Raw genomic sequence first — 20,112 nt, forward strand, 5'->3', positions numbered from 1 at the left:
ACCACCTGTGATCCTTTCCCAATCTTCTTAGCATCTCTCTACTCTCTTCTTACTCTAATAGGAACTTTCCTCTGCACTCCCCCCTTGAGGACAACCAGTATAAGCTCCTCTAAAGACTTCAGACCTTTACAAAAGACATAAGTACTGTTTCTAATTTCAGCCTGTAAAACTCAAGGCAATGCAAATTGCTTCAAGAGGAGGGGAAACAGAAGGAGTACACACATAAATTAACATTTTAATAAATTCTGACACATACGTGAAGTATTTAACAAAGTTCCTGACATACAGTAAGCATTCAATAAGTGATGCTATAATTATTATTTGAGGCCAGTAAGAATGTTAGGTGCATTCTATATTTCAACCCATAATTATAACCAAAGAACTAATATGAATTGCATATTATTTTGGCTCCTCTACATTACCCATTAATCTCACAAAATCCATTTTAAAAAACCATTTGATGAAAATATAGTACCAGGCACGCATTTAATAAGACCTCTGGAATCCCATCCATTCAGTTTAACTTTTCACATATTATTTACCTTTTAACCTTTTAGGAAAGCATATTCTGCTGCTAAACATACCCACAAGATTAAATTGCCAGAGCAGAGACAATTTAGGATATCTGCAAAGCTCAATTCAGGTTTCTGTTTAAATTTAATTTCTTTCATCTCCAAATAACCTAGATGGCAAAGGCATTAAATGACAATTAATGGATAACGGAATAACCTACTTCTGAATTTGTTCCTATGTCTGGGTCATTTTTCCCAGTTTTAAAAGAATGAGATAAAGTGGGCAGTGTGCAGAGTAGCCCCAGATGGGATAGCATCTTGAACACTGGCATTCGCTGAATACTCATGCAGAATCCAGAAATATCTCATGGTCAGGATGAAAGGTCTAAATTTAATACCAAAAACAGAAAATTGGCTTGGCTTCCCTGTACTCTGCACAGGAAAGTTCTTGTTTGAAAGTTCTGAAATGAGAAGGGGCTGGAGACATTAAGTTCATGGCATCCTCAGATTTTTACAGGGACTTGGAAGGTCTGCTGTTATCCCAAGACCTCATTTGGCCCATGATGGAAGTCTGCATTGAAGAAAGATAATTTGTTGGAAGGAAATCAGGGAGAAGATTCACACTAACACACAAACTATCCACAATAGGCAGACTCATTTCTGGTTTTTTTTTTTTTTCTTTTTCTTTTTTGCAGTACATGGGCCTCTCACTGTTGTGCCGCTCCCTTTGCAGAGCACAGGCTCCGGACGCGCAGGGTCAGTGGCCATGGCTCATGGGCCCAGCCGCTCCGTGGCATGTGGGATCTTCCCGGACCGGGGCACGAACCTGTGTCCCCTGCATCGGCAGGCGGACTCTCAACCACTGCGCCACCAGGGAAGCCCTCATTTCTGGTTTTGCTTATCCAACTTTTGAGATTTAACCACCTTCCCTGACCACCTGAATGGGACATCTGTTGTTCTTGTTTGCACAGTGTCTCTACCTCTGGTAAGAAAATCCAGCCCTTTCTTTTGGGAAACCACCCTTACCCAATCAATTACTGTGTCCAGCAGAGTCATAACAATTGATTCAAGAATGATCTGACACATTTCAGACCAATGAGAATTTGCACTGGGAAATTGCTGGAACTATTGAAGCAAAGATTCTACTTTTATTGAGGATGCTATGCTTGAAGAATGTAAGCCTCTTGCTCCTAACAGCCCATTCAGAGAAAAGTGGGGATGAGAGACAGAAAGGTGGAGGGAGAAAGAAAGTTAAGATGACATCACTGAGCTCCTGGATCAAGCCATACCTGAAGGTAGTGATTTCCTTGGACTTTACAATTACATGAAATAATGACCATTCTCCTTATTTTTTTATGTAGTACTAAACTCAGTCTTGAAAAAACACTTGGCCAGGAGTGATTTTTTTCCCCTCTGAATAACCGGAGCAGAGGTTCACAACTGTGGATGGTCTTTGCAGTATCTACAAGGTTAAATAAGGGAGCTAGAAGGGGCAGCTTCCAGTTTGCCTCTCATCTCCTCCACACTCCTCCCCACCTTTTCCTCCACTGGAGGCTGGTGAACATTTAAAGGATAATACCAAATAACAGCATTTTCTTATCAGAGGGTTTTGGCTGAGAAGCAGATTGGGAATTTTAGTGCTTTGGTAGCAAGGGTAGAGTAGGTTTCAACAACAGTCTGATTTTACAACCAAAAACTGCAAAAGAATCCATATCTTAGGTCCCATAGTCTGCAACCATGAGCACCCAAGAAACCAAAATTAACAAGAATTGAAAGGAAAAGACAAATCCAAGAAAGGCCACCCCTCCATTTACCCATGTCCCTGATGTGCATACCCTGCTTACCTGACTTAGCTAATGGAAGTGCTTTATCCATGAGACAGTGGAGGTATGTATATGAATGTTCATAGCGGCACTGTTTATTATAGCCCAAAAGTGGAAACAATCCAAATGTCTATTAATAGATAAATGGATGAACAAAAATTCACACAATGAAATATTATTCTACCATAAAGTGGAATGAAGTACTGATATGTGCTACAACTTGGATGAACCTTGAAAATGTTACAACTTAAGTGAAAGAAGCCAGACACAAAGAGCCGCATATTTTATGATTCCATTTATATGAACTGTCCAGAGAAGGCAAGTCCATAAAGAAGGAAAGCAGATTAATGGTTGCCAGCGGCTGAGAAGTGGTGGTGGATTTGCTTAATCACCTTAAGCAAACTGGGAGATGATGGCTAAAGGGAATGGGGTTTCTTTTTGGGGTAATGAAAATGTTCTTGGATTAGATTAGTGGTAATGGTTGCACAACTCTGTAAAGATGCTAAAAGCAACTGAATTGTATATTTTAAATGGGTGGATTGTATGTATGTGGATTATATCTTAATAAGCTATTAAAAAAAAGAGTCAGGGTAGGAGTGGGAATCTTTCAGAGAGGCTGTCTCACATGACTGAGACTTCCCTTCACCTGTTAAAAGTCTCAACTATAGTTCAGCCAAGAGGCAGCTTTGGGGGTTTACAAGGAAGACTCAGTAAAGCATCTAAGGAAAAAAAAGCCTTCGTGTGTGTGGCTAAACTTGGGATGTACTCAGCAATGCCTCCACTGTTGTGAAATTGTTGCTTGGTAAGTTCTTCTTGGATACCTCAATGAATCTTTTTATCTTAAATGAATCAAGGGGTGGTTACAAGTCTTCCTTTGGTCTGTGCGTGGGCCTGATAGATAGGCAGGGACCCAAAATGTGCAAGGCTGCTCAATGCCTCTCTTCTTTGCTTCAAGTTGGAATATAAGCTTCTCAGTATATGGATCCCAGGAAGCATGCAGACTGGCTTCAAATTCTTTCCTGTGTTCCAGAGCAATCACATTAAGCATAAAATCAATTCAAGTTTGAGTGCAAAGGGTAGATTCCATTGCTTACTTGAATTTACACGTTCTTATAACTGTAATAGCAGCAACAGGCAGAGGAGGAACTAAAAACTACTAGAAAAGCCACTCTTATCTTTGTATAGCTGACATCTGTAGACTACAGAAGGAGCAAATCTAACCATCTCATTTTTTTTAAAAAAGGGGGACAAAAAAGGTAAAATGTCCTTAGCTCTTCCAGTATCTGGCGCTGTTCTAATCGCTAAACCCATATCAACTCATGTAATCCTCGTATTATTATAGCCGCATTTTATAGATGAGGAAAAGAAATCTCACGTGAGGCCATACAATGGCAATCCAAGATCCAAATCCAGGGAGCCAGGAGAATCTCCTAACACACCCAATAAGATCAAGTAATTATATAATCCCTTGTTTGCATCTTTTATTGTTTCTCCCAGAGTTAATTAATTTTTCAAGGTTTTAAGTGTTGCCTCCTCCAACTAGTCTTGAGCATCTGTGAGCTGGGACCTGTCTTAGTTTCTCTCCAAGCACCCTGCAGCCAGCAATGTACCCATCTTGGAATGTTCTGTTCCCTCTGCCCAAAAAACTCTCCCCTTTCTTGTTTGGCTAATTTTTACTGACCCTTAAACATCACATTGTCCGATGGAACCTCTCCTAACAGTACAATCCCTTCAGCTCCAAATAAACTTGCGACCCTTCATCTGGACTCTCCCATCATTGGGTCCTTCTTTATAGTATTTGTCATAGTTATATTGGTGTTGCCTGTTCAATTGTCTCTCTTCTTGCATAGACTGTCAGCTCCGTGAGGACAGGGGCCAGGTAATTCCCTGTCTTCCACTGCATCCCCAGCAGCCAGCAAAGAGCAGGGCCTACAGGAGATGCCTAATATGGAATTTTTTTTGTTTTGTCCTGCTTTATTTTGTAAGTCTGATGCTAAATCTGTAGTTGGTTTCTTCCAAGACGTTTGAGCAGGCAACTAAGTTTTCAGGGTGTGAGGAATTTCATTTCTTTTCCTTCTCCTTTCTCCATTGCCAGCTGACATCACGGAGTACAATGGTTTCCACCCTAATAGGGGCAGTTCAAAATACCATTCATCAATTAAACTCTCCCCTGTAGCCAGTTAGTGCAGTCCCGGGATTCTCTCGGCTCCAGTCTTCCTGGCCTCCTCTGTGATCTAGACATGAAGATCTCCGCCCCCCACGCCTACCTCATAGAACGTGAACCGCGTGAAAATGTAAGGCGGACTATATTCATTTCTGCAGGTGCCTAAAAATAGACTCTCAGAAGCCAAAGAGAGCCTTAGGCCATTTGCTATTTTTTTTTTTTTTTTTTTTTTAGGCTCTCAGAATATTAAAGAAATTCTGGATGAAAAGAATTAATTCCCAGTACAGGCTATGTGGCCCGATAATGTGACAAAGAAGCTGACATCTCTATGATGAACGTGCCTTCTGTTAATCTACAATTCACAGAAGAAACTACAATTGTTCCTACGTGTAACCTAATTTGGAGATACTTATGTCAAAAATCTAAATTTGAAGCCCAGGCCAAATGCTTCCTCAACCCAAATCCCACTGGCCCTGCCTCAAAGATGTCATCACCGATGTTTGGTGAAGGAAGGAGGGAAGGAGGAAAGAAAGAGCACACGAATTTAACATGGGTGAATAACGAAGAGAGTGTTTCGTAAACTGCAAACTGCAGGACGTTTGGGAAAGTTTACTGCCACGGTAACAACCCCCAACTCTCTAAGCTGTCCGCAGTGGCTCAGAACCTGTGAAGCTAGTTTGCAGGTGGGCCCCCCTCCCTCCGCCTTTCGCCTACAGGGCCTTGGCCACAGAGCGCGCGCCCAGGGCCTCGCGGAAACGCGCCGACCCTCCCGCCCCCGGAAGTGATGTGTCCACGGCCTAGCAACCGTTGCCAAGGAGCTCGTCTCTAGGAACTCACTAGAGCCCGGATGCTTCCCGGGGGGGGGAAGTGGTTTCGTGAGAAGAATTTGAGGTAACTTCGCCAAGCCGCGGTCGGACGCTCCCCCAAACCCCTAAGTAGGAGAGAACTCCTTCCCCTTCCCAGTGCAGCACCTCGAGAACGGAGGGGTAGCAGCAGTTCAACCCCAACATCGAGGGTCGGCCCCTGTGGTGCCTCGCAGTCATCCGGGCGGCTCCCCCGCGGGATGAACCGCAGGGGAGCCCAGAGCAGCCCTCGCGAGGTGCCTGGGTCTGACGTGGGGTCCTCTGTCCGCTCTCGCGAGCCCCGGGGGCGGGAGGGGGTGGGGGAGATACTATTTTGAGGAATCTTGGGAGGCTGCTGGTCCAGCGCGCGTGCCAGCCTGGGACCAGGGCAGCGTCGTTTCTGTGCCGAGTTGTGCCAGATAAACGCATGTCCTGGTTTCAGTTCTTCTCCCCCACCCTCTCGGGTTCTTATGTGGGTGAGTGCTTGTGAATTAGTATGGCGACTTTCCTCTGGGAGAGTGATTGCTTTTGCTGATTTTAGAGCGCAGAGCCCACTGGGCACAGACAACCTACCTGTTCAGTACATCTTTGTCTCCTGGGAACGTTTTACTTGTTTATCCAAGTATTCTGGTTTTGGGAAGGGAAAAAAAGAATATATATCTGTGTGTATGTGTTACGTTTTATGTATGTGTAATTTCTACATGTATATGATTTCTAAAGAGTTAAAAATTAATATATCCGTGTGTGAAGATTGTGACGTGGACTTATACTTAAAATACTTTCAACAGTGGAAAATTTGCATCTCCAGTGTGGATTTTTGTTTAATTTATGTAAAGGTTTTCCTTTTATAGTTTAAAGGAAACCTCAAAATTTTAAACCACATCGGTTATCTTTTCTACCTTCTTTGGGCTTATTTTTCAAAAATAATAATCATTTACTCATAATTTTATCATACTTATGAGGAAATGATAATATTTTTACATTTCAATGTTAGGTATCTAGCTCCACCCACCCACTTTAAAAAACCTATTTCAGAGCAAGGTGCATGCAGCTCCAATGAATGTCTTAAATAAAATAGCATCTCTTCGTTTCATGATTAGGAACTATTAGGGAGCACTGAAGTATTTTTTTCTTTATTTCTTTTTTTAGTAGTTCATTTTTAAATTCATTTTGAAAAATAGCTACTCTAAAAAATTGCCTGTCTGCAAATTTCTGCCACTTTTTCCCGTACTAAACAAGTGATATCTGTGTGCAAGGAACACTAATAGCCTTGGTTAAGCTGTTTCAGCAGTTAAATAATCAGCTAATCAATTTTTTAAAAAGTTATGATCTTCCTCACTGCCACTCTATTTAGGCTTATGCTTATTTTCTGGCCTTGGGCCTGTGAACAAATTCAGTCTAGTGGAAGAAGTCACTGTTTTAGATGCAGTGGATATTCAGAGATAGAATTAGGCACAGATATGTCCTCATGGAATTTACAGTTTAGTAGAGAAGAGAAACTGTCCGTAAGTAACTAGTACAAAACAGAAAAGTAACTCCAGGAGAGCAGTGCAGATAAAGTGGTCAGCTTGGAGGGCAAATGCTGCCTTTCTGATGCAGAACTGGGGGATAGCTTGAGAAAGATTTCCTAGAGGAACTTGGATTTGGAGGGCAGAGCTTGAGACATGGTTAGGATTTGCACCTTTAGAGATGGGGGAAAGGGAGAACAGTCCTAGGCAGAAAAAACAGCATTAACTGAAGGCAGAGATGGAAAAGCTATTTAGGGAGCAGTGCTTAGTTCAGTCAGCTGAAGTTTGAAAGGGTGTAAGGTAACAATTGGAAATAATATTGAGAAACTGTAAATTGAGCTAGATCTTAAAGGGTCTCAAAATCCAAGAAGTTTGGACTTTATTTTGTTGGCAATGAGACGCCTACAAAGTGATTTGGAATGGGAGAGGCGGAGACTGTGGAACTATTGAAGGCAAAGGAAATGAAAGCCTTAATTACTCAAGGGGGGCAGAGTTGATGCATCAGTGTGTGAAGAGTACCTGGTGGAGGAAACCAAAACAAAACCAAAGAGCGCACCCCCAAGGCTGAAGCTTGCAGCCTCTACCCAGCTTCAGGTGGTTGTGGCCATGTACCTAGTGGGTCCAGGGTTGCCAGATCTGATTTTCCAGAGAAATTGGTAATTTGGATTAATGTGGGCTGCTAATTAAAAAAAAAAAATAGAAGCATGTTTATAGGCTAACAAGTTTTTACCTCTAGGTAGAAAATGTGAAACTGAGTGGGAGAAATGTTAATGTCGGTGGATTTTGTATTCATTTGTTCACATTAATTCAATGTTAATTCAGATGATTGCTATCAGATGCATATACAAAAACAGGTCATTAAATATTAGCAGTATGTACTGTAGCATTCCTAATAAAGTCTGCATACTCTTTTTCTTTCAACAAGATAACCCTCTTCCCAGCATTTTATATGCCATGTAGAATACTTCCCATGCCTACTTCCTGAGTTTCTGTTGACTGTATTTTGTTAATACAGAACTTTTATTACCAATTTTGAGGAATTTTTTTCTGTATTTTTACTCTTTAGTTTAAATTATAAGACCTAATTATGAGTGATCAAATCAAATTCATCGTGGACAATCTCAATAAGGAGCCTTTTAGGAAGAACTATAACTTGATCACATTTGATTCCCTGGAGCCAATGCAACTATTACAAGTTCTCAGTGATGTTCTGGCTGAGATTGACCCAAAGGTAAGAGTTTTCTTCTTCTCTGTGATGAAAAGGGTGGCAAGAAGGCCAGCTTCTGCCACTAAATATCTGTGTGTCTAGGGCAAATTATTTAACCTCTCTGGGCCTAATTTTCCATGCCTGTAAAGCTATAGATAGTAGATGATCTTTAAGGTTTCTTAATAGCTCAAAAACTAAATTATCTACTTGTACCTTATTTAGAAATTATTTGTCTACTTCCAAACATAAATAGATTTGGTCCTGGAATGAAGATGCTTTTACGAAAGGTTTTATTGTGTTGCAAGTTGGCTCATGTCTCTCATACACTGGTCTTTTCCACTGAGACTTTTTTAAGCTTGACTTTCTTAATATGAATCCTGATCATACTTGTATGTACCCTCACTTGGAATCTGGGGGCCTCCATACTTAATCCATTTTTGAAGAGACCGTTGTGACTGTTAGGCTCTAGCAGAACAATTTTGTCAGTGAGTTTAAATATTGTACTTTGTTATATATACAATAATAACATTTTTTCAATTTCTTTGTTAGCAGGTTGTTGATATCAGAGAGGAGATGCCAGAGCAGACAGCCAAAAGGATGTTGAGTCTTCTTGGTATCCTTAAATACAAACCTCCAGGAAATGCCACGGACATGTAAGAATCTGATCAAGTATTGCTTTCTTAGAGCTGTGCTTTAATATCCAAACCTTCACAGTCAGTCTTCCTGGCAATGCCTGTTTTCCCTAAGTCAGTGGCCTCAGAAAATCACTGAATTTCAAAATAATCTTGAATTCTTAATGTTCTTTTGTCATGCAGGAGTCTTAAGTGAGTCAGTTCTTTCTCTTAATCAGAAAAGTCAGGCAATTCCATGATTCCATTTTATCATTTATCTGCCATCCTAGACAAAAACAATGACTTAAACCTGTCCAGTCAATGAAGTGAAGTATTTAGGCTGACTGTACTGGTTACTGGTTCCAAAACAACCTCCCTGTATATTCCAGTGATACATTAAAGGCCTAATTTTATGATTATTGTTAATGTGCAGACTGACTTTAGATTAACCTTGGTTTTATCTTTTTTAAATAGTCGTGAAAAGCAATTAGGAAATTGTAAATTGGATTTTGAGCAAATGTTACCTCTTTTCAAGGTTTACTTATAAGCCTCTGTGTGTGTGTTTATTTTCTTTTTATAGGAGTAACTTTCGTCAGGGTCTGGTGATTGGAAGTAAACCTGTAATTTACCCAGTGCTCCACTGGCTTCTTCAGAGGACTAATGAACTGAAGAAAAGAGCATATTTAGCTCGTTTTTTAATAAAACTTGAGGTACCAAGTGAGTTTCTTCAGGATGAAACCGTGGCTGATACCAATAAACAGGTATACAATATATAAATGGTATTTTTAAGCTATCCGTAGTGGATTTCAAGGTGCACACATTCAAATATATATTGATCTCACTTTAGTTTATTTGCTGTCTCCGTATTTCCAGTGGCATCAAAAGGTAATATAGTTATCAACTAATGTTCAGCTGTAATCACTTATGAAAATATTGACTTTTGCACACAAATACCTTTTTGGCGATAGAGTATGTGGATAGAAAAAAAACCCCTGAAATTTGGATCTTAGAATAATTATTACTTAAGAATTGTGGTGCTCGCTCCGGCAGCACATATACTAAAAATTGGAATGACACAGAGAAGATTATCATGGCCCCTGCGCAGGGATGACACGCAAATTCATGAAGTGTTCCATATTTTTTACTCAGCTATAAAAAGAAACGAAATTGAGTTATTTGTAGTGAGGTGGATGGACCTAGAGTCTGTCATTCAGAGTGAAGTAAGTCAGAAAGAGAAAAACAAATACCGTATGCTAACACATATATATGGAATCTAAAAAAAAAAAAAAAAAAAAGTTATGAAGAACCTAGGGGTAGGACAGGAATAAAGATGCAGACGTAGAGAATGGACTTGAGGACACGGGGAGGGGGAAGGGTAAGCTGGGACAAAGTGAGAGAGTAGCATGGACATATATACACTACCAAATGTAAAATAGATAGCTAGTGGGAAGCAGCTGCGTGGCATAGGGAGATCAGCTCAGTACTTTGTGACCACCTAGAGGGGTGGGATAGGAAGGGTGGGAGGGAGGAGATATGGGGATATATGTATATGTATAGCTGATTCACTTTGTTATAAAGCAGAAACTAACACACCATTGTAAAGCAATTATACTCCAATAAAGATGTTTAAAAAATAAATAAATAAATGTGGGTTGAATAAAAAAGAATTGTGGGTAGATAGGATCCTGGGCTTGGGACTGCAGAACACTTTGTTGATCAGTTCTGTGACTGTATAATTTGTCATCAAAATCAGAGAGGAAAGGGGTTATAATAATTACACTGGAGCAAAAGGTATAAATTGACAGTATGCCAGGTGAATTGGTACATGTGAGCACCTTCAAAGATTGTGTGTAGACAAAGAAGCCAAGCTTATGATATCAAAGGATGTTCCAATCAGGCAGAAGGTAGAGAAAGGACCAGGAATTTGCAATTTCAGTGTACTTTCCTCTCCAGAGTTTTGGGGTGATACTGGGTTCTGGCCTTAAGGTCTTAAAGCTCTTGACTACTCAGGATTCTGGCTGGTCTGGCTCCTGGTCCTGTGATTTCAAAGCACATTGCTGATCAAAGACTATGGAAAGAAAGAATTTAGGCTTAAGATTTCAAAGAACTTTGATTTAAAAGAAAAAAATTTGCCTCTGTTTAGCATTTGTGCTTTTGTTCTATAGTAGGTATGTAGACCGTTTTGTGCCAGTTTGTTGTGAGTAGTCTGTCAATCTGTCTCTCCCAATAGATTATGAGATCTATGAAAACAGGTATCATGTCTTATCCATCTTTGTTTTCCTCCAGAGTTTGGTAGGGTTGCTTCTATATGGTATGTGCTCAAAATTTGTATTAATCGAAACAATCAACTAAATGTTTTTTCATCCATATATTTTGTTATTTTTGGGTAGCCATAGCAGTCACTCAAAATAGAGTCAGTATTGATCCCTTAAGACATTTCTAGGGTTGAAAGATTTATGCAAATAATTATGTCAAATGTTACAGTAGATGCCTTGAGAAAAGTACAGCAGAATGATACCACTGCAGCCCCTACCTTTGAATGCTTTACATAATGTAAGAAATAGAGAGGTGTAAATATGAAATATTTTATCCTCCCTACCCTCCCACATCAATAAATTTGATAGAAACCAATTCCTCTGGAGGAAGGTTATTTTATTTTATTTTTAAAATAAATTTATTTATTTATTTGCCTGTGTTGGGTCTTCGTTGCTGTGCGCGGGCTTTCTCTAGTTGGGGCGAGTGGGGGCCACTCTTCGTTGCGGGGCTCAGGCTTCTCGTTGCGGTGGCTTCTCTTGTTGCGGAGCGCGGGCTCTAGGCACGCGGGCTTCAGTAGTTGTGGCATGCGGGCTCTAGAGCACCGGCTCGGTAGTTGTGGCGCACGGGCTTAGTTGCTCTGCGGCACGTGGGATCTTCCCGGACCAGGGCTCAAACCCGTGTCCCCTGCACTGGCAGGCGGATTCTTAGCCACTGCACCACCAGGGACGTCCCTGGAGGAAGGTTATTAATAGGCTTTTACTAAACATGCCCAGCTAATTATTAATGGAAGGATTAATAATAATAAAGACATGTTTGTCCTTGAAGCATGTTTGAAGTATATGTATAAAATGACTTACACATTTAGCCATTTAATAGAGAGCCTAATAAAAAATGAACAGTGTCTTTCTGAATGAAGAGTTTTAAATGATTGATTTACAGACTTGCAGAATATGATCAGTCAAGAAAAAATATTATTAATTTTCTGTCATTATCCACAAAAAAACCTATTTTAAAAAAATTTTGGATAAGAGTTGTGATTTTTTTCATTCCTTTAACTACTTTTTATTGAACACCTGTATTGGTTATGCACTATGCTAGGCCCTAGGAATGTAGAAGTCTCCACAAGTAATATGATTCTTATCCTCCTGACTCTCACTGTCTAAATGAGGGAGACAGACAAGTAACTAGCAATTATAATTTTATATGATATTTACTCTGATATCATGATACTCTGATATGGAATAGGTACAGGGCTAGAGAAGGCTTCTTTGAGGATAGTGGTGTCTGTGCTGAGACCTGAAGGATTAATAGGAGCTATACTGGCAAAGGGTGAGGGAGTCATAGAGTATTCTCAGAGGGAATAGGGTGTGTAAAGTGAAGGTGGAATATTCCAGGGATTGAAAGAAGATCAACAAAGCTAGTGAATGGAGTGTTGGTTAGGGAAGTAACCAGAGAAGTCTTTAGAGGCCAGATTATATACACCAACTTTTTTTGTGTCCTATATAAATGTTAAAGGATATATTTAAATACTGTTCTATACCGATTAAGTAATCACTTTAAGTTAATAGATAACCTGATTAAGAAAAGCCTACTGGATCTAGTCACTAGTTTATAATTTTTTAACTTGTTCTTTTAGTATGAAGATTTGATGGAAGCCTTTAAAACTTTGCATAAAGAATGTGAGCAGCTCAAGACATCTGGATTTTCTACAGCAGAAATAAGAAGGGTAAAGGAAAAAACCATAATAACCATTTTTTTTTGGACTTGATTTAAATTCAGTATGAGTCTTAAGATTATGTGGAAACTAGTGATAGCAAATGACAAATTTTCTTTTGTAGGACCTTTGCTGATTCTTTACTGAAGAAATTAATGAGGCCAGGGTAAATTCATAATTAGTTCTTATGTACTATATAAACCATTACCATGGATTAAAAGCAATTAAAATTTGGGTCTTTATCTAATATATATATATGATATAGAAAAAAATATATATATATGTGTGTATTTGGGATCATGCTATACATAATTATTTGTTTTTTTAATCATTACATGTGAATATATTCCCATTGTTATCTTTCTGCAGTATGATTTTTCATGACTAAATATTAATTAATTATTAATATTAATTTAATATTCTGTGGTATGGATAGTCTAACAATTTTTGATGTCTTGTTTTCGTTTTTTGCTGTCATAGATAATGCTGCGATTATCTTCTACATAAATTTATTTGGGGGTACCTGCGATTGTTTCCTTAGAGTAAATTCCTAGAAGTAGAATTGCTTATTAAAGCATATGAGAATTTTTAGGACTTTTGATGTATGTTACTTAGCGTTCTCCAAAAAATGTCTTTATATTCTTGCTAGGTGTGTAAGTTCTTTCTCTAAACAATTGCTAATTCTCACTTTCATGGATTTTGTATTTTTAGAAATCACATCTTTATCTTCTCATTCAAACAGGAAACATTAGAAGTTGCTTCCTCAGGGAGGCCTTCCCTGATTCCCTAGATAGATTAGTTCCCCCCAGTTCTTTCTGTTTCATAACACTCATTACACTTATGATTATTTTAATGTCTGTCTTACCAACTGTATTTAAACCCAGTGAGGGCAGGGACCATGTCTACATATCTTGTTCACCACAGTATCCCCAGTGCCTATCACAGTGCCCTGCATGTGGTAGGTTCTCAGTAAGAGTTTGAGAATGTATGTATGAATGTATAAGAAATGAAAGATGAACTCACATCTAATGGAAAAGAAAGACCCATAAGTAGATAGTTATCACAAAGTATGGAATAAGAGTGATGTCCATCTACGGTTCCTCCATTATGTCATGTGAGTAGACTAAAATGATAAAATAACCCAGAGTCTGTGACTTTAATTTTATTAATTATTACCAAAGTATTTTTCAACATATTCTTTGTAAAGAAGTATGATTAAGCAAAAAATAGAAAATAATTCACTCAGAATGCCATGCTCTAGTGATAACTGCTACTGATATTTTAGTGAATATATTTAAACCTTTTTCTTGGTATTGTATTATATATAAATGTTATAATCGGCTTCTTTCAAGTAATGTCATATCATGACTTTTTCTCATGTCATTCAACATTCTTCATAATTTTTAGTGATTTTCATTGTGTTGTGCCATAATTTACTTAATAATCCTCAGACATTTGGGTCATTTCCAAATTTTAGATATAATTGACATCTATGAGAACCTTTATAGATTTCCAGAGGTGAAATTACTGAGCCAGAATGCATACACATTTATTTTAAGACTTTTGATATTGTTCTTCAATATAATGCCACCAGTAGTAACAGTGCCTATTTCCCCAAATCCTGTCAGTACTGACTGACTACCGTATATATTTTTCCTTTTATTATTACTGTGAGAGTTAGCCTATTAGTTTTTTGGGTTAGGAAGGATTTTTTGTTTGTTTGTTTTCACTAGAAACTATTGTGGAGCTAGTTAAAAGACATTTTTGAAATCTTTATTTTTAGAAAGGGAATTGGTTAATTGACAAAACCAGATACAAATTTATGTCTTGAAAACACCATAGCCTTAAAAATAATTTTGATGGAAAATTGACAGAATATATAGTTTGGTATTTAACAGAGCAGACGGGATGTCAACAGCTGTTGTTCATGTTTTTAGACCTGTACACTTTCCATTATAGAAGATTTTTGAAAAATCATGTGCCCATATTTGGAATCAGAGCACAAATGGTCTGGTTGGCAACTTTACCTTGCTGCTTTGTAACCTGTTTCAGTTGCTTTTCTAGATGAACACCAAGCTACCAAATAAATTACCCTGCATAAAGAACCCTGGGGTGAGGGGTGGGAATAGAAATGCCCTTCATCCAAAAGAGGATCTTTGTTTCTTAACGCTCTGGTTATAAATGATGGAAATGGTAGATGCATAATCATGTAAAGACCTTACCTGAATTCTACAGACAAAGAATACCTTTTCTTATAACATCTTCTTGACTACTTTTTAGGATATCAGTGCAATGGAGGAAGAAAAGGATCAGCTCATTAAGAGAGTTGAACGGTTGAAGAAAAGGGTAAGGCAAGAATTAGCACTGTAAGACTTTGGCCCCAAGTCCCAAGGACTTGCAAAGATTTAGGAATGCAAATAAAGATTAAGCAAGGCATGAGTGTACATCGGAGGCTGGAGTCAAATACACTGATGGAAAGGGAATCTCCCTAGGCAGTAGCCCAAAACTTGTTAAGGACCTGGAGTCTGAAACTTTAGTGTCATCTGTAGGGAATACTGTTTACCAAAAGGAAATGATAAATGGATGTCTGAGTCACATGACATGCTAATGTCTTTCTTAAACCTGATAGTAACATATACTATTTATTCCCTCACTGTAGGTGGAGACAGTGCAGAATCATCAACGGATGCTTAAAATAGCAAGGCAACTTCGAGTTGAGAAAGAGAGAGAAGAATTTCTTGCACAACAGAAACAGGAACAAAAGAATCAGGTACCCACATAAAAGTTTATATTCTCATTGGGAAAGAAATAGTCCCTGCTGATCATTCAAATGTAAAGAAGATTTTTTAGAATTGTAGAAGTTTCCCTTTGTTAACATGATGAAATACTCTTTTTAAGAGTATTGTGTGGCGGGCTTCCCTGGTGGCGCAGTGGTTGAGAATCTGCCTGCCAATGCAGGGGACATGGGTTCGAGCCCTGGTCTGGGAAGATCCCACATGCCACGGAGCAACTAAGCCCGTGAACCACAACTACTGAGCCTGCGCATCTAGAGCCTGTGCTCCGCAACGGGAGAGGCCGCGACAGTGAGAGGCGCGCGCACCGCGATGAAGAGTGGCCTCCACTCGCCGCAACTGGAAAAAGCCGTTGCACAGAAACGAAGACCCAACACAGCCAAAAATAAAATATTAAATAAATAAATAAATTTATTTAAAAAAACAACAAACAACAACAACAACAAAAAGTATTGTGTGGCACCAACAGCAAAAACAATACCATCTTTTGGGTTCTATTCTCTGTAGGTATCTATACACTATCTTTTGGCCCATGCTTAACTCATGTTGTTCCAGCATTACAGAATATCCATTGTAATGTTAAGCAGTAAGATTAACTGCTAATAAAACTTCTAGAATCTCTAAAGGGTGTCCTGAGATTCTGGGGCTATGAAAAAACATCCATTTTATTCCACTGATCATCACTTTACACTTTACTCCATGGGCAAATAAGCAGATCTTGAAAGGCTCAAAATTACCCACACGCCACGTTTTTAGACTTTGCCTTAAAGAAAAAATAATTTGGCCAGAAAGTATTTCTTTTTTTTTTTTAATTTATTTATTTTATTTATTTATTTTTGGCTGCATTTGGTCTTCTTTGCTGCGCGCAGGTTTTCTTTAGTTGTGGCGAGCCGGGGCTACTCTTTGCTGCGGTGCGCGGGCTTCTCATTGCAAAGGCTTCTGTTGTTGCGGAGCACGGGCTCTAGGCACGTGGGCTTCAGTAGTTGCGGTGCATGGTCTCAGCGGTTGTTGCCCATGGGCTCTAGAGCACAGGCTCTGTAGTTGTGGCGCATGGGCTTAGTTGCTCCACGGCATGTGGGATCTTCCCAGACCAGGGCTCGAACCCGTGTCCCCTGCACTGGCAGGCAGATTCTTAACCACTGCACCACCAGGGAATTCCCGGCCAGAAAGTATTTCTTGTATTTTATTAAAAATCTATCTTAGGGGGGCTTCCCTGGTGGCGCAGTGGTTGAGAGTCCGCCTGCCAATGCAGGGGACACGGGTTCGAGCCCTGGCCTGGGAAGATCCCACATGCCAGGGAGCAACTAAGCCCGTGTGCCACAACTACTGAGCCTGTGCTCTAGAGCCCGTGAGCCACAACTACTGAGCCCATGTGCTGCAACTACGGAGGCCCACGCGCCTACAGCCTGTGCTCCACAACGAGAGAGGCCACTTCAATGAGAGGCCGGCGCACTGCAACGAAGGGTAACCCCCGCTCTCCACAACTAGAGAAAGCCCACGCGCAGCAACGAACACCCAACACAGCCAAAAATAAAAAAAAAAAAAAATCTATCTTAGGGCTTCCCTGGTGGCGCAGTGGTTGAGAGTCCGCCTGCCAATGCAGGGGACACGGGTTCGTGCCCCGGTCCGGGAAGATCCTACATGCCGCAGAGCGGCTGGGCCCGTGAGCCATGGCTGCTGAGCCTGCGCGTCCGGAGCCTGTGCTCTGCAACGGGAGAGGCCACAACAGTGAGAGGCCCACGTACCGCAAAAAAAAAAAAAAAAAAAATTATCTTAAAACTGAGTAGACTTGTACATTAAAAATATATTTCAAATCAGCTTCATTTCCTACTAAGTGAACAGTTTAGATGTTTGGCTCTTTTGGAACTTGGCTTGGCATCATAATAGTTACCCTGCAGCAGTAAGCTGCATTGCCCACGCCCTGAATGGTTACTTAGCATCAGTTTCTGATTCCTGAGCCATCATTTCTGAGAATGCTAGCATTCCTTAGAATAAAGAAAACCATGTTTTAACAAGAAAAGCCTGGTGCATATACTTTTCTAACCAGCATTTTTCCTTGATCACCTAATTCAACAAATAACTAAAGAAAAAATGTCTGAAAGCTTTTCTTTTAAGTTTTACATGAGAAGGTATTGAGCGAACCAATTACATTTTGGGTTTAGCTTAGTAATTTCTTAGTTTTTATCATTTGTTCCCTTTACAGCATAATAATTATGTGGAACTTGTATTTTTCATTGCATGTCTATATGAATGGTAGGTTTCATTAGACTAAGGAAGTAATAGATCTAATTGTATTTTAAAGCTATTTCATGCAGTGCAGAGACTGCAAAGAATACAAAACCAGTTGAAAAGTATGCGCCATGCAGCAGCAGATGCGAAGCCTGAAAGTAAGTGGAAATTATATGATATAGATGATCACATAATATGATATAAGTCATCATATTAGTGAGAATATTAGTTTAAATCAGTAGTCTTCCTTACTAATGGGAACTACTTATCGTCAAGTGATAGCTCAGCATTTTAGGGCATCATTTCCTAGCTAGTAAGTGACAGCCCTGATGAAGACATCCTTAAGGGTTCACCTGTGGTTTTTAAATTCCCTTTAAAGACCTGTGGTTTTTAAATTCCCTTTCAGTGTTTTGTCAGAAGGTGAACTAATGAAAACCACCATGGAGAGAGGCTCTCTGGTGTGTGAATGTATAAAATACTTAGAATGGATTTTATGAGAATGATGGATGGAAAAATGTGAATATTGTTTTAGTGCCAGGGCTATAAAGAAAAAGAGTAAAATGCTGGACCCTTAAAACTGAGTGTTGTTTCATATTTTGGCTTGTGCTAATGACATGGGTATCCCTGGCTCTGCTGGCACATTAGCTTTACATAGAGGATACATTGTTCTGATATCCCAGATTATACCACCAAACCTATCCTAGGCATTTTTTAAGTGTGCTCATCAGAAGGGAGACCATGTAAATTGGAAGAGCAGTAAAAAGTTCTCATTGGTATTGGAGAAATATTTCAATATAAATATCCAGCTATGGGAAGGTTAATTTATCTTTTTCTAGTATTCTGTGAAATATTATACTCTAAGATATAATATACAAAACGACTGTAATAAAAAAGACAGTCAATACCAGGTGTTGACAAGGATGTAGAGAAATTGGAACCTGCATACTTTGCTAGTGGGAATGTAAAATGATGCATCCACTTTGGAAAACAGTTTGGCAGTTCCTCAAAGTGTTAAACCTAGAATTACCATATGATCCAGCAATTTTATTCTACCCAAGAGAGTTTAAAACATATGTCCACCCAAAAACTTGTACATAAATGTTCATAGCAGCATTGTTCATAATAGCCAAAAAGTGAAAACAACCCCAGTATCCCTAAACTGATGAATGAATAAACAAACTGTAGCATATCCATACAGTGGAATGTTATTCAAGAATAAAAGGAATGAAGTGTTGATACATGCTACAATATGGATGAACCCCAAAAACATCTTAAGTGAAAGAAACTAGTCACAAAAAACATATTATAGGATCCCATTTGTATGAAATTTCCAGAATAAGCAAATCCATAGAGATGGAAGTCAAACTAGTGATTGCCTAGGGTTGGGGAACTGTAGGGGAGGACAGCTGTGCTGGTAGGTGGATGATGGGGGGAGGAGGTGACTGCTAGTGGGTATAGAGGCTTCTTTTGAAGCTGATTAAAATGGTCTAAAATTGATTGTGGTAATCGTTACACAATTCTGTGAATTTACTAAAAGCCATTGAATTGTACACTTTAAACAGATGAATTTTATGGCTGTGTGATAAATTATATCTCAATAAAGCTGTTGAAAGAGATAATACAGTATTTCCTTGATTCTAGACCCATGTTCTTTACCATTTTAATTGTTTTTGCAATTGGGATACATCTTATACTTTATGTATGCATTTCACATGGTGTTTGTAATTTAGTTGATGGTGTCTTATAATTGATGGCATCTTAAAATCAAGGAAATATGGCATATTTAATTGATATTTAAGAAACCAGTATAGCACTCCCTATAAAATGTATGGTTCATACGTATTAATTAGTGGCTTTCCACAGAGTCTGTGACTCCTCTCAGTCATAAATTCAGATTCAAGCAGTACCTGGAAGTTGCCATGCATTTAATTGTTGGTGTCATTTGATTCTTTATTCACTAGGTTTTCACTTTTTAGGAGAATGTTTAGGACAAAAGAAAGTAATTTTTTAGTGCTTTTTTCCTCCTTAGTATTATATATAGTATATCTTTTTAGTATATGTTCTTTGGGTTTGATGTAGGTTCCTTCACATCTTTACTGTAAAAAATTAAGATAAATCTTCAAAAGAAATTCCTTAAATTATAGCCATTTAAAATTAATATCAATAAGCAATTTGTTTTCATATGTCTATCCTTGCTAAGAAATTTCTAGAACTTAACATTAATAGTGAATTTTTGAAAATGAAGGTAATGTATACAAGAATTGAAAAATTTGGTATGCAGAAAAATTGGTTGATCAGTACAGTTTAATACAACTTAAAATGTTAGCCTGAACATGTGTTTCTGCATTGTCTGTTATCTTCAATTTTATTAGGTTAAATATTTCTTGCTATTATGTTTTAATTCTGGTAACTAAACAGAATATCCAAAGATATTTATAGTATTAGTAATATTTC

At 38.8% G+C, this 20,112-nt stretch overlaps 1 protein-coding gene across 1 annotated transcript in view; it reads left to right on the forward strand.

Moving 5' to 3' along the window:
- Positions 1–7,936: 7,936 nt before the first annotated feature.
- IFT81 (intraflagellar transport 81) overlaps positions 7,937–20,112 on the forward strand; it is a gene marked incomplete at both ends in the record, with an annotated part of 83,702 nt that continues 71,526 nt past the window's right edge. Inside the window, 7 exons of the mRNA XM_079717522.1 lie at positions 7,937–8,080; positions 8,606–8,709; positions 9,248–9,428; positions 12,560–12,649; positions 14,918–14,983; positions 15,297–15,407; positions 17,732–17,816. Of these exons, the coding sequence (XP_079573648.1) occupies positions 7,937–8,080; positions 8,606–8,709; positions 9,248–9,428; positions 12,560–12,649; positions 14,918–14,983; positions 15,297–15,407; positions 17,732–17,816 (781 nt within the window). The remainder of the gene's footprint in view (positions 8,081–8,605; positions 8,710–9,247; positions 9,429–12,559; positions 12,650–14,917; positions 14,984–15,296; positions 15,408–17,731; positions 17,817–20,112) is intronic.

This window comes from Hyperoodon ampullatus (genome assembly GCF_949752795.1).
Source record: "Hyperoodon ampullatus genome assembly, chromosome: 13".
NCBI classification, from domain to species: domain Eukaryota; kingdom Metazoa; phylum Chordata; class Mammalia; order Artiodactyla; family Ziphiidae; genus Hyperoodon; species Hyperoodon ampullatus.